The sequence below is a fragment of the Saccoglossus kowalevskii genome, chromosome 20 (assembly GCF_978046115.1).
Source record: "Saccoglossus kowalevskii chromosome 20, keSacKowa6.1, whole genome shotgun sequence".
Taxonomy (NCBI): domain Eukaryota; kingdom Metazoa; phylum Hemichordata; class Enteropneusta; family Harrimaniidae; genus Saccoglossus; species Saccoglossus kowalevskii.
The window spans coordinates 6,324,679-6,338,418 of NC_140660.1; the positions used below are offsets into that span (position 1 = coordinate 6,324,679).

At 35.3% G+C, this 13,740-nt stretch overlaps 1 protein-coding gene across 1 annotated transcript in view; it reads left to right on the forward strand.

Annotated features, from left to right (window-relative positions):
* The first annotated feature begins 236 nt into the window (after positions 1-236).
* Positions 237-13,740, forward strand: part of LOC144349692 (death-associated protein kinase 1-like) — an 85,581-nt gene continuing 72,077 nt past the window's right edge. The window contains exons 1-2 of the mRNA XM_085494579.1: positions 237-362; positions 11,675-11,764. Coding sequence (XP_085350705.1) covers positions 327-362; positions 11,675-11,764 — 126 coding nt within the window. The 5' untranslated portion in view covers positions 237-326. The remainder of the gene's footprint in view (positions 363-11,674; positions 11,765-13,740) is intronic.

Sequence of the window (13,740 nt, forward strand, 5' to 3'; positions counted from 1 at the left end):
AGAACATGTCATTTTTTCTCTCAAACTACTGTGTTTAAAAGAACAGTTTTGATGGCCTGTCGAAAATATTGAATTCTATAGCTGACATTTGAAAGTTGTCACGTGACCCATGTCTAATAAGCGCCCTCTATGCGTCCCAAATGGTATTATTCATAGAAATCAGCTTCAGTTCGTAGAAATGTTGACGTCATATACTACCTTCTATTGTTATGCCTTAACAGCATTACAGCGAAGGTGAAAGTTCGCGTAGTAGAGTCGGTTTACGAATATTTGTTTGCTACTTCCTTATTGACGAAAACGACGATGCGCAAGACATAACTAAGACAATGGCAGAAGGCGGCGAAGATTGGACGAAATGGGACGTAAGTATTTATTATTTTGAGACATTTGTGTCATGCTAGCGGATTATTGCCACGTTTTTGTTTGAATTAGTGACTCTTTCGAGACAGTCACATTTAGTCAGACACCATTAAGATTACGGGCGGGGTCACATCAACCATGGAAGTAAAAAGAGTCACAGCCAAAATAATCCTCCTAAACTTCTTTTGTTTTAGTCAAGTTTAATCCTATAACTCACTTTGTCTTATCGTCCTTTCACCCCAGGATCGTCGCAGACGCGTCATTTATTTTCAAGCGTTGCTGAATACAGTACACATTCCGAAGTCGTGTTTTACATTGTCGCAGTAAAAGCCAAAGGGCATAACGTATGCATACACCTTTTATACTTAGAGGAATCGTGTTTGTGAGAACGGGAAAGTTGGAATTTTGTAATTTTTCGTATTTTAGCGCATTTTCCGTTGTATTTTTGAATCGACAATATTGTAATGTTTCGAAATATTGCTAGCACTGTTTTTTAGTCCAGAAAAAGCTCTTTGTAATGTCAAGGCACACACCGCATTGTACCAGATACTGAATTTTGAGGTTCGAAATTACTATTTTTGAAGTTTTTACTCCGTGTATGCCCTACTTCCTGTAACAGTGTGCCAAATTCTTTTTATACACAATGTACAAGAAATTCGCGGCATTCTTTGTTTTCGAGCGATCGTTTCGTCCACAGCATATTCAAAACAATTATTCGTCTGTAAAATGCTCTTCGATTTCGTTTTACGTCTTCTGAATTGAAGGATATATCAGTTTCAGCATCGTAGTCAAACTCGTGGGCGTTATCGTTTGTCGCCATATTTGTTTATAATAATGTGATTAGAATTGTCACGAAACCACCGTGTCCTGCCGAAGGCGTCTGTACTATGCTAATGCATTATAATCCTCACTGCGCTAAGGGGAAACTGTCCTCCTTGGTCCGTTCGGCAAATAAACTCCCGGATCTATGTACAAACAGCGGCGAACACCCTGGTTCATTTGATTTAAGCTTGGCTGTGACTTCTTTTCTTTTTGTCTCCATGCAACAACTGACGTAGTGTTTACTAAACCTGTCGAGTATTTTGTTACATTAGTGACGTTTGTCCGTACTGTATTTGGTTAGTTTTGCTACACACTCGGCTAACATGTTTACGCTGCCGGAGTCGAGTCGACGCACCGGAGTGTTTTCTGTATCTGTACTATATTTGGCTATGTTAATAACTTTCACATCAGCCACCAATGTTAATCATATTCTTATACAATGACGGGGTCGAGCTGTAAATGCATATTTAATCCTTTTCTATGAAATGTAGGTCAATAAATTTGTAGTCACGCTTACGGTTTACTAGCTGGCACTACTGATTTATTGGTACACTCGGTCATCAAAGTAGAAATGATTTATAATATCTTTGTGCTATTACATAACCCGCGCATGTCACGTGTATGAGTTTCTGGTTACTAGAGACACTCCATCATCTTAGTTACACTCGTGTATACTTGTTCCAAGCATGTTATGCTGATAAGCTGCATGTACTCTACGGCAAACATACAGTACACTGTCCCCGTTCTTGTTTTTTTTATTACACATACAATACTCAAGCTATGGTAGTTATGGTATGCGAACAACTTGTCTTGTTAAGCAGATTTCGGTTTACTAGGTTATCTGACTGTTTTTGATCCCAAATAATATAAAACTACCTAAATATGACAGTTGCATGGTAGCAAACGAGTACACATTTATCAATAGATTTAAATACTATAATACATTTCGGCGGTTGTGGGTCTAGCATATCAGATATGTAACGTTTTCGGTTGTTTTTCTCCGTATGCATGTTGTTGAAATTTTCTACAAGGTACCAGGCCATCGTACAATGTACAATTATCTTTGCGCCATAGTCTCAGGACCAAGATGTATATGACTCATAAGCTGTGTTGATCTGCCGTGAAATAAATTGTCTACATTTCAAGATATTCAGAAGGTGCATTACTTTCTTATTAGGCGTGTGTAAATCACCGCAGCTAAAACAATATCTATATTATAAGAGTTATAATGTGAGTGTCCAAGCGTCACGGTACCGTGATGCTTCAGAGGCCTGGGGAGTACACTGTTAAACTGCATGTACTCGAGTGCGTGCTTTTGTAATTGAAATTGACGTCTACTCGGTTGACCACTGGCTTCACTCTCTTATAACCCCAAGTATGGCTGTAGGTCAGTAATGTTGGTGTCGGCGTTGGTATTATTGTTTACTCCTGATTCTGTGCTTCAAATAACTATTAGTGTTAAATATTATGTTTGTCAATTTTTCTACTCTGCTGAATCCAACAATGTGCTCGTCTTGTGCTCCTGACCTTTTGATCTCTGTGCATGAGTGCTAAAGTTTAATTTTCGATATTTCAGTTGTGTATTGAATAATGAAATTTCTATTATTATTTATGAGTGTTATGAGTGTTTCGGGTGTTTATATTAATATTACGTTGCGACGATTTATTCGCTGGTAGCATTAATTATTGTGTTAATTGAACCCAGACATAGAAAACGCTCACCTTGATTGTCATTTATCGTATTGCATTAGTCACCATTGTAAGATTCACTTAATCAACCGACATTCTTTGTATAGATAATTAATATTGATTCACAACATGCCTGTATAATACAAAATAAGGGAAACCAACAATTAAGTTCCAATTTGTTCGAAACCATGTATCTGCTAAAATTATCATTTGCATGTTTTTTTTTTAGTTTGTATACTATATTGTTAGAAGGCATGATAGGAAGAAGTATTTAGTAAGACCACGTGTTCAACTAACGTTGTCCTTATTTTATTTGCAAAAGTGTATGAACTCAGATTGCACGCAAAACAGGCAATGAGCGTTGACAATTACGTGATGTACACGCCACTGTGGAGAACTTAATTGTCTGAATAAAATGAGTTCAAATCCATAGTAAAATATAACCAAACCAACATATTATATGCTCAACGAATTAAACCAAACATGTTTTGAAAAACTGTGGTTTCATTGGCAACAATACAACAACAATAGTTAATATATGTAAATACAAGGTGATATATTTGTATTCGGTAATGTTTCAGCAATACACCCACTTTGCATGGGATAGTTATTGTCGCTAAAGGTGATGTTAACAAACACACGTAATAACCGGCAGTGTAGTGTTGTCTGGCGGTAATCACTCCTGTCTACTGATTTCAACACAGGATAAAATATCGAGAATATATGGAAAAGGTATGAAAATACTGATAATAGTAACATTAAATTGACCTCACTTGTAATATAGTCTGACAGAAATCGTCCAATTCATATCACAGAGAGGTATATTAATCATGATAGAAATATTTGTATGGATGCTTCCTAAATCATGTCAGTTTAACTGAAGGTGTAGATACACTACATAAACTAATTTCTTGAATAAATTGAATAACAATAATTCATTTCACGGCGTGGCCGTTTTATTTTTGGAAATGAACATCAGCGTATTGTTCAATACCATGGGAAATTACAAAGTCGTAATTTTTATGGATCTAAGCTGCTCGTTGTATTCTATATGATGATATTTGTTTTCCAACGAAACTAGAAACTAGACAGAAAACAAATAAATGCCACTTACAAGATGGAAATAGTTTTAAGCAAAATACAATGTTCTAAACTTATTTAGTGCGTTATACAAAACTGATGTTGACTTCGGGAATATTCGGTAAATGTCGTCGTGAGAAGAACTCGTGGTACGCGTTTCCAACCAAATGCTTCGCCGCCTCATGTATCACTGGGATGTATGTTTGTAATAGAGCTGAGAAATGTATGTAAATTAGTTCGTATATGCATGTAATGTCTCTCACAAAGAGGAAGGAATGTATTTGCATTTGCTGACTTAGTCCGGACTGATACACAAACAGCAGGTCTGGTTTGTGGGATAATTACGATAACACTTGTATTGTATATATACTATGGGTTACTGAGCCTTGGATCTACTTTTTAGAATTATGACAGGGAATTTTTTAACCAAATTTCCGTGAGGGAATATATTTGTAATTTTTATTAATCATTGTTGTTGGGGCCTATATTGTTTATACCGTTTATACTTCTGAAGGCAATGGGATTTATTTTGAATAAAATAAACCATACGTTGATTGGTCAGAACGCGGTCACGTGGTGGTGAATAAAACTCAATATGATATTGATTTCTTTATTGCGCATGCTCATTTGTAGCGTTTAAAAACAAAATGTCTTCTACTACAGACTACAACGTTTGATTTATATGTTTATTTATTCGGTATAATAAAACATATATTTATATAAGCTAAATTGACCCCACTTTAGTAACTAATTGTTTATATTTGCATACCATTACCCATATTTGGATATAGCCTTACGTCATTACTATAATTTATCCCTTGCATTTCACTGGCTCTGAACCTACCTAACAGTTTTAAATATATACAATACAAATAATACATTGTTGGTTTATTTGTAGTATAAATCGCTTTATATACAATACGGTATATACCCTGCAAATAACGATTCACGTTATCTTTATCACCGGTGATATACTAGTATTGTTACAGTGTTACTCTATTAGAAGTGCATCTCTACTAGAGGGACATGTGAAGTTCAAAAAAATCCCTCAGCTTTACTTTTACCTGCTTTACCCACCCATTAAGCGGACTCACCGATTGCTTGATCACACGCAACCGTTGATATGGAAACTGGGTACAGAATGATATGTTCTTTATATTGCAGTGAATTGTATAGGGCTTATTCACGAAAAGGTCCGAAAAAACGGCCGACATCGTAATTTGATATTTTGAGTCGAGCCGATGACACTTTTCGCATCACGGTAACTGATAGGGTAATGGGTGGCAAAAGCAGTTTACATCAGTATGGTTTGAAAAACACGGACACTACTTATAACACACGATAATCAACGAATAATTAAATGCAAGATGCAAAGAATCAGTATCTATATTCTTTCAAAACTAGAAATTAAAACACAATAGATTTATATGAAGCCGTTTAATTCCCTCAGAATTAACTAATATCGCGACTTACTGAGACACGACTTAGTGAGGAATAACTGTATGTACGCACGTATGATGTATATTTTGTGTTGGCTGATTTATTTAAATTTGTTAAAGTAAAAATTAAAATGTATGTAAGTGTAGCTGCTCACTACAATGTTATATTGTATAAGGAACTAATTCAAAAATGTAAATAAAATAATTACAAGAAATAAAATGTTTATATATTGATAGCGTTTAACAGGTGCAATGTAATTAAGAGGGGCTTAAGTTCACGAAAGTTATTTTGTTTGTCCGTTAAATGCCGACTATTATATATTGTATTATATATTGACCATAAATTGGAGGCACCATAACACTGCAACATTAACATACAAACGATTCAACGCCACTGACTGGCAGCTAAGAGCAATATGCATCGTGTAATACCGCTGTGCCTCCAGTTTGCAGCGCTCTCCATAGTAGACCTGAGCTTGCCGATGACGACATTTACGACTTTCTCCAGCTTGCTTAAAAAACGTTATACGTCATATAAGGTTCACGTAGCGCTGCTGGTAGAATGAATCGTGATCGAAAACATATAATTCAATATTATCTATTTAACTGATTGGAAAATAAATGCTTAATCAGACTAATCACTGTTGAATACGAACATCCTAATATTTTAACTCGCGTATATTCAGCTGAATGTACAAATGTGTCTCTGTATTACATAGATTTAAAAAATACCCTCAAACAATAATATTAATATGCGCTTGCGCACACAGTACGAGTGATCTAAAGATGAGGTTATTTGTGTATACTTAACAAATCATCTCTAATCTGTAAACAGATTGTACAACTTCAAATATGTCTGCTCACAAACGTAGATTACATGGTCTCAATTGTTTTCTATATACATACTTGTAACCAAGAGATAGTCATAAACACGATCATTTGTTGCAGTCAGTGTGTCGTCGCCATACTGCTACGTGACTGACGCAGAAACTTAAATTTGCCATGATATTCTGGATTTGATAACGTCACATAAAGTTTAGTGATTTTATTTATTTTGTCAAAGTATTTTGTGACGCTTTATCGCACATTTATGCAAGTTAGATAAAAGTATTCATTTAACATGAACGTGTTTGTTTTATTGTGGTATATTTTGGCATTCCCAGTATTCTGTTTTAGTTGCCTCCAAAGTAAAGATCGCAGCTTCTGCATGATAGACGGTCACCCTTTGCTTGTTTATACCTACCAAATTGTATGTGACATAAATAATGAAATAGAAAACAAAATGTTAGAAGTATGATTAAGGATGTAGTTGAGTTTTTCGGCACATGTTAATCAAGCAAATGTTATTTGAAAGAGCGGTTGAAATTAACAACCTGCATTGTTGTGATGACTAAATTTGCATATATGACTTATTTAAACAAATATTTGCCAAGCCGCCATGCGACCATGTGAAGTTTGCATCTAGCGTAACATTGATTTGTTTAATATATATATAGTTTGATATGGATAACAAATTTGAAAATAACTAGTACGTATTTTTCTTCCTGCAAGGTTTTACTAGGTGCTTAAATAACTACCTGTGAACAGAGAACATTTTGAATGTTGTCATTAGAAACCGTAGCAAGATAGGTCATGTAGCGCCATATTTTGCAAAATGTTGTTTTTTGGGAATAATAATGATATAGCAATCGATACTTACCAATGCGATGCATATACAGATTTGTCAACCGTGTCAACTTCACTGCATTATATTCAAACATATTTTACAACGGTCAAAAAGGTTAAGCCTTAACAAAATATTTTTTCCGGTCGGTGTGTGCACCGCCAAAATAAGTACAGGTCTATCTTTTCGCTATTTCGTCTCTGCCCAGGGCCCTACTGCAAAAAAATGAGCGCCGTTCAGTATTTTAGCAACAAAACGTCGCCTCAGCGTCCTATTTGTGCAAGGAATTTCATGTAGTTTTGTATTTTCTGTTGTTCTTGTTGTTGTCCAAGCTTTAGATATTGATCGTGATTGAGGCACTATAACACGTCAACATTAACGTACAAATGAGACAGTGTGCATCGTATAATACCGCTGTGTTACAAGTTTTAGATATTGATCGTGACTGAGGCACCATAACACGTCAACATTAACGTACAAATGAGACAGTGTGCATCGTATAATACCGCTGTGATACAAGTTTTAGATATTGATCGTGATTGAGGCACCATAACACGGCAACATTAACGAACAAATGAGACAGTGTGCATCGTATAGTACCGCTGTGATACAAGTTTTGAGTGTTCTCAATGGTAGAGCTGGCAATTACGACTCTCTCTAGCTAGCTTAAAAAATAATTACTGTATGTCATAATTCAGTTCATATAGTACTGCTGGTAGTATGAATCATGATAAAAACAATTCAATATTATCCTTTGTATAATTGTTTGTTTCAATGTCATGATTATTTCGGTCGGCTACGCCATCTGCCCGGTCTACGTTCTGGATATCCGTTAATTGTTCATATGTAATCCTCATCATTTAATCATTGAATAGAGGCGACCCTATCTTTGGGCGAGTCTCAGGTAACAATAAAAAGATGATGGGTGTGTCACATAATGTAGGTAATCAGCTGCTGAAATATGTTAAGCAACGACTTTGGGTGAACCATGTGTTAGGTTCCCGGGTGTTTGTGTTCAACAGTTTACATCAGGGTTGAACATTGCATTACCACAATGCCAAATGAAAATATCTACACATATCAATATGAATATGTTCACACAGTTCTGTCGCGTAGTTTCAAACATACAGTGCGTTGTCTATGGCTTAATGCACTATATATAATTTGCACCCAAGCACGTGACAAGTGACATTTTCCTTGCATAGATGGATAGCAATCATTTAGTTATTGACAGACTTCATCATTGATGACTAAAAAGTTGTGTTTGTTAGCTGAAGAGTGTTAATATTGAGGTAAATCAGTCTTCAAACCTGCTTAATCTTTGGTAATCTTTCGCTAAGTTCTTGTATAAGCCAACAAATTTAAATTAGTGGATTGACGATTAGTAGGTTGATTAGCAACGGTAGCTCGATATTGGAATGGACTACAACATCAATACCATTCAGATGAACCATTGTTTTATTATCATGCTAAGGCCAGATTTTTATTATCCCTTGTTTCGCGAACCCGTCGAATGAACAGGAGCCGAAAATGAAATAAAAATAAAATTTATTTCAGCGTAATTTCTCGCGCCCGCCGACTTGTAAGTGCAAAAAATTGTGAAAAAAAAACTTATTTTTATCTTCATTTTTTTCCGCCCGCCGCATAAAAAACCCAAGTTGCATTTTCGTGGGTATATCATGATCAAAGTACCGAAATCTCGCGCAGATGAGAAACAAAGTTATACATGGAATAACATTTTATTTCATTTCTTTTCTCCGATCAATGATCTCACTTACAATTCTTTGCGAGTCACACAAATCTAATGGAAAAAAAGAATTAATCTTATTTTTTCCGGCCTCCTCAAAACAAAATTTCCTTATAAAAACTCGAGAAACAAGGAATAAAAAAGTCTGGCCTAAAATAAACATATCGATGATACTCTAGAGTTGGTGAGTTCATGCAAGCATTCAAAATCTATCTACATTGTATTAATTACTCAACAATTTCGCCAATTTTATCTAGATTTATTATTAATTTGCTTCACGCTTTCAAATATGATAAAATCGAGTATTTTTAGTCTAATGCCTTTGTGGGACCTGTTACTAACCAGTCTCCTGTCGTCCAGACAGACGTCCCAAACTAAGCTATACTCAGTTGTGACACGTAGTTTCCCACCGCACGCTTTGTCACATTGCACAATCGTTGAAATCCCGCACTTTGCAGAGAAAAACCTCGATGGTGTTTCTCAGCCACGAGGCTTGATTCCCTCCCGTATTATACACTCAATAACGTCGCTGCTATGGATGTATAGACCACTCAGTAGATTTTCAATATTTTATTATACATCTGTGTATGTTTTCTCTCAAATCTACGAACATTGTAAACAGTTATGCCACACAATGTCAACGTAACCTCCCAATTGTTATATAATTTAGTGTATGTATCGAGGGATGGATGCACACAAAGTGACGACTACATAGTGCTGTCTCTAGGGTCTCTTCCTGTGTATCTTTGAGAGCTTTGATGGCTAAAAATTAGAGATTGAAAGCAATTTCCAATGTGGTAACGAAGTAATACGGCTACGTTCTAATTCACAGCGAATTCCAAACGAGCACGCGCCATCGTGACTGGTGGAAATACGCTCTTAATCCTATAATAGAGACGCAGAAATTCCTGGTGTGGAATATCTACTCTCCAATGCATTATTCGATGCACGATATTGTAACAATACTATAGGCATGTGAGGCTTGGTGAAAACTTGGTAACTGTCCCATTGACCAATGAGTGCAAGTGTATGTATTAAACACTAAGCTAAAAAGTATAGCACATAGTCTCTGACAAGAAATTAACTACGGTTGTATAGCACAGATAAAGTACGCAGAGAAATGAACACTTCGACATCGGGTCATCAAATTATTACAGCACCCAGAGCGCAACTCCAATTTCAGAGATGACATTTTTTTCAACATTCATGTATGTGTAGTAGAAACTCACGTAATCAATATCGATATTGACAACGTAACTAATCAAACTCGTGATATTTGACTTTTTTCAACAAAATAGAACGATAAATACTATTGTTAATACTATTGTCATCTGAGTGTTCAACACGTTACATACACGTTTGGGCAATTCCATTCCAAATGTGAATATTCATGATGCACATAATTCTACAATCTTTTGTAATGTTACCGTTAACTTTGAAATTAACTGTTGTCGTAACAACTAAGCAAGAACATTGCTGTTATTCAAAATTGCTCACAAATTTGACATTATAGATTCAAATTTACTCAATAATAAACATTCGCTAGTTTTTGAAATATTTTAAGTTTGACTTAATAATTCGGTAAAGCAAATCATTTTATGTTTGGCAGTCACCACAAATCAAATATTTGTTTATTCCCCAATAATGATGAGTTTGCATCTAGGAGTACGTGCACAGTGCTTTCTCACTCTCTACCTTATACACTTTTCCCATGTAAATGTTCGTGCTCAGATTGTTGCCCTTTAATAAGGAGGTCATTCGTGGTTAATACAACAATAGCGTATGGTGCTGCTTTCATCAACATTGCTTCTCACAATGCCACACGTTATCGTCGATATTAGCTCGTAATTACCTTCAATTATTAGTCTTCACTCAGACAAAAAACATTTCTTAAATATTTTTCACGATATTTTGACCAAAGAATAGGAAACTCACAACTTTCAAATTAGTGCATATGGGGACCAGAAACAAATATTGTTATGTTTGTATTGCCTTAAGCTTAAAAGTTACTAAATGGTAATACACAAAGAAAGTAATGTTGTATTGGGTATCCTCGACGAGATTGTTGTTATTGTTGTTGTTGTTGTTACTGTTGTTGTTGTTTTTTCAGGTTTATTTTATTTTTTTACTTGTTTACTTGTCTTGATTTTCCCAGCAATTTCATTATATTATCATCTTTAATTTTGTCTACAACAACTAAATGTATGACCAGGAACGGTATGGCCTTGGTTGAAACGTACATTACGATCACAATTTTGAAACTATCAACCGTTGTCATAGTGACATGGTGTTCATGCACAGTCACATTATGCAATTACCGTGTCACACTAAATCATCCTACGTCACCAATCATTGAAATCGTGCTTTCGAGTGAACGTTTCTTGTGACGTCACCATGACGTTAATGTGTGAAGGCAATGTAGTTCAAATTGACCACTGTGTTTTGTTGTGTAGTCTGTCGTCATCTGAAATATTGTAAAATCTCTCCAAAAATAATCTGCATTGATGAAAGACTACAGATTAAATAAAGAACAATATCGATGTTTGGAATGGCTTTCGTGTCTGCCATTGACGTCACTGAACGTTACCAGTGAACGTGATTGCATGTAAAATTCTATAAGGACGAGCTTATCGTTATACGTACATCACGTGACATTTATGAATAAATGAAAATAATTGCAGTATATGCTAAATATTGTTAATATTTATTTAATATTTATTATTGTTTTAAATATACATTGAATTCAATTGCATTTGATGAACCAAGGTTGTCATGGAAATATCGTGATATTACTTTTGAATTATTAATTGTGAGTAAGTAATGATAGGTAAATATAATTTCACATTATTCATGATATCTCTGTATTGTTTACAGGAATTCTGTATTGCTGTTTTGGATGGAGATTGTAAGACTCTACAGAAATGGTTGGATAGAGGTCACAATGTCGACACAGAATATTTTGAGGTGAGTTATTATAGATATGTGTAGTAGTATGAGGTTTTCACCTGATATCACGTGCTCATAGTGTCAGTCGATACGAGTGACGCCATGAACTACTATAATTCACGAACTGAATGTGAATGAATAACACGGCCAATAACGTCACAAATATTAACTAGTTCTACGAATAAGTCGTATTAAGATATAACTTGTTTTATCACATGACTAACTTCAAATATCAAAAAGATAAATAAATCGTAATTTCAAGGTACTACATTTATGCTAATGGTGACGTAAAAATACGTCGGTAGACGTGCATTGCAGCCGCTGATGTTTTTAGATAAATGGTAAAAATATAAGCCTTTCCTAAAATAGCGAGAAGGAAAATTTTTATTTTTATGTACATACTCTGTTGTTGACGATTCTGATTTAACGGGTGATACGCTTTCTGTCGCAAATCAGAAACAAATCTGTGACTCAGAGAAGCGGGGTGATCATATAATTATGACGAACCGCCCGAGTGGTTTGAAAGCGACGATTCAGACTTCTTCAGACCTCTAGCTTCAACCCATTCATATACTGTTACGCCATCATAACTGCAAAATAAAATGTATAATGTATAATTTAGTTACAAGGGATATCACCAAGTATTATATCCAGTTATAGCTTTGATCTCAGACTACTAATACAAGTAGTGGTAGTCTGAGTGTTAATTCAGGCGTAGACACAGTAAATACAAAGTGAATGATTGGACATCGACGTAAATATTCGGTGTTCCGTGATTACATTTTGTGAACTATATTTATTTTGTTTTTCTCACAAAACAATATTAATCATACTCATATTCAGTTTTACCCGTTGTACGCATTGTAGTTCAAGATATGAACTCAGTCATAACAAAAAATACTTGCCAATGATACGTGGTCCATCATGGCCATTCCAGGATGTAAACTCGTTTATACAATTAAATAAACACAAAATTGGTATACTGTAGAATACTTTATTTTCGCTTGGAATTTATTTTTGCTATTTCCGCTGAAGGGATGATTCTGTAAAAATAAAATCCAGCGAATAAACCTTTTTTCCTATATTTCACATTAAACTCATCAAAAATCAGTGAAAATAAATTCCATACAAAACGCCCAAAATGTCTTTTCAGCGAAAATTAATTCCAGCGAAAATAAAGTATTCCACAGTATTAGGCCCATTTTATATGATATTTCAATCGTGAAATATTATTGCAGAATTGTTATTTCATTATCAGTATCAATGTGTTTAAATTTCTGCGAATTAACATTATTGCATTAATAAATACGTGGAATAATTAATTACTAAGGGCTTGGCGTAGAAATTGAAATTACTCCAAATAAACAAATGTCCAATTCGGGAACAGTATAATAGTGTATTTGTTAATTGATGAAATAGTAGGGCGCCACCAGACGGTCTGGCTTAGCAAGTGCGTCGTGTTTCTCTCGTGAAGTTGACGCTGATTGTGCACACAGGAAGCCGCTCATCCCACCATTGGATGGCGGCACATCTAGTATGTGGTGTTTACTTAGAACGTCGACATGATCCGTTGTACATAGTGACCAATGATAAAATGATTGGTTGTCCAACTGTGGGCGTGTCTTTTACTTCTGTGCTAAATATGCAACACCAAAGTCCCGCCATTTATTTGTCATGGTTGTTCGACCAAATCCGTCTGCACCAGTATTGCGAGGTCTAAGTTTGGTTTAATATGTTGGTAAAACCGCGCAAATTCATTTTACCTCCACTTTACAGCGGTTTTCACATAGACACTAGTTAATTCCGTTACCCAATGGCTGAAGCAATTTCACATCGTTCTGACACGCCCTAAAACAGGTGACGAGATTTGACAGGTTCGGCAAATAATAACGAAATTATTAGTTATCTGACACGCTTAATGTGTTCTATGATATCAATGGTTAATGGGTTTGGCCTGTCTTAGTGTCTCTGTTTATAACCATGCAGCAAATATG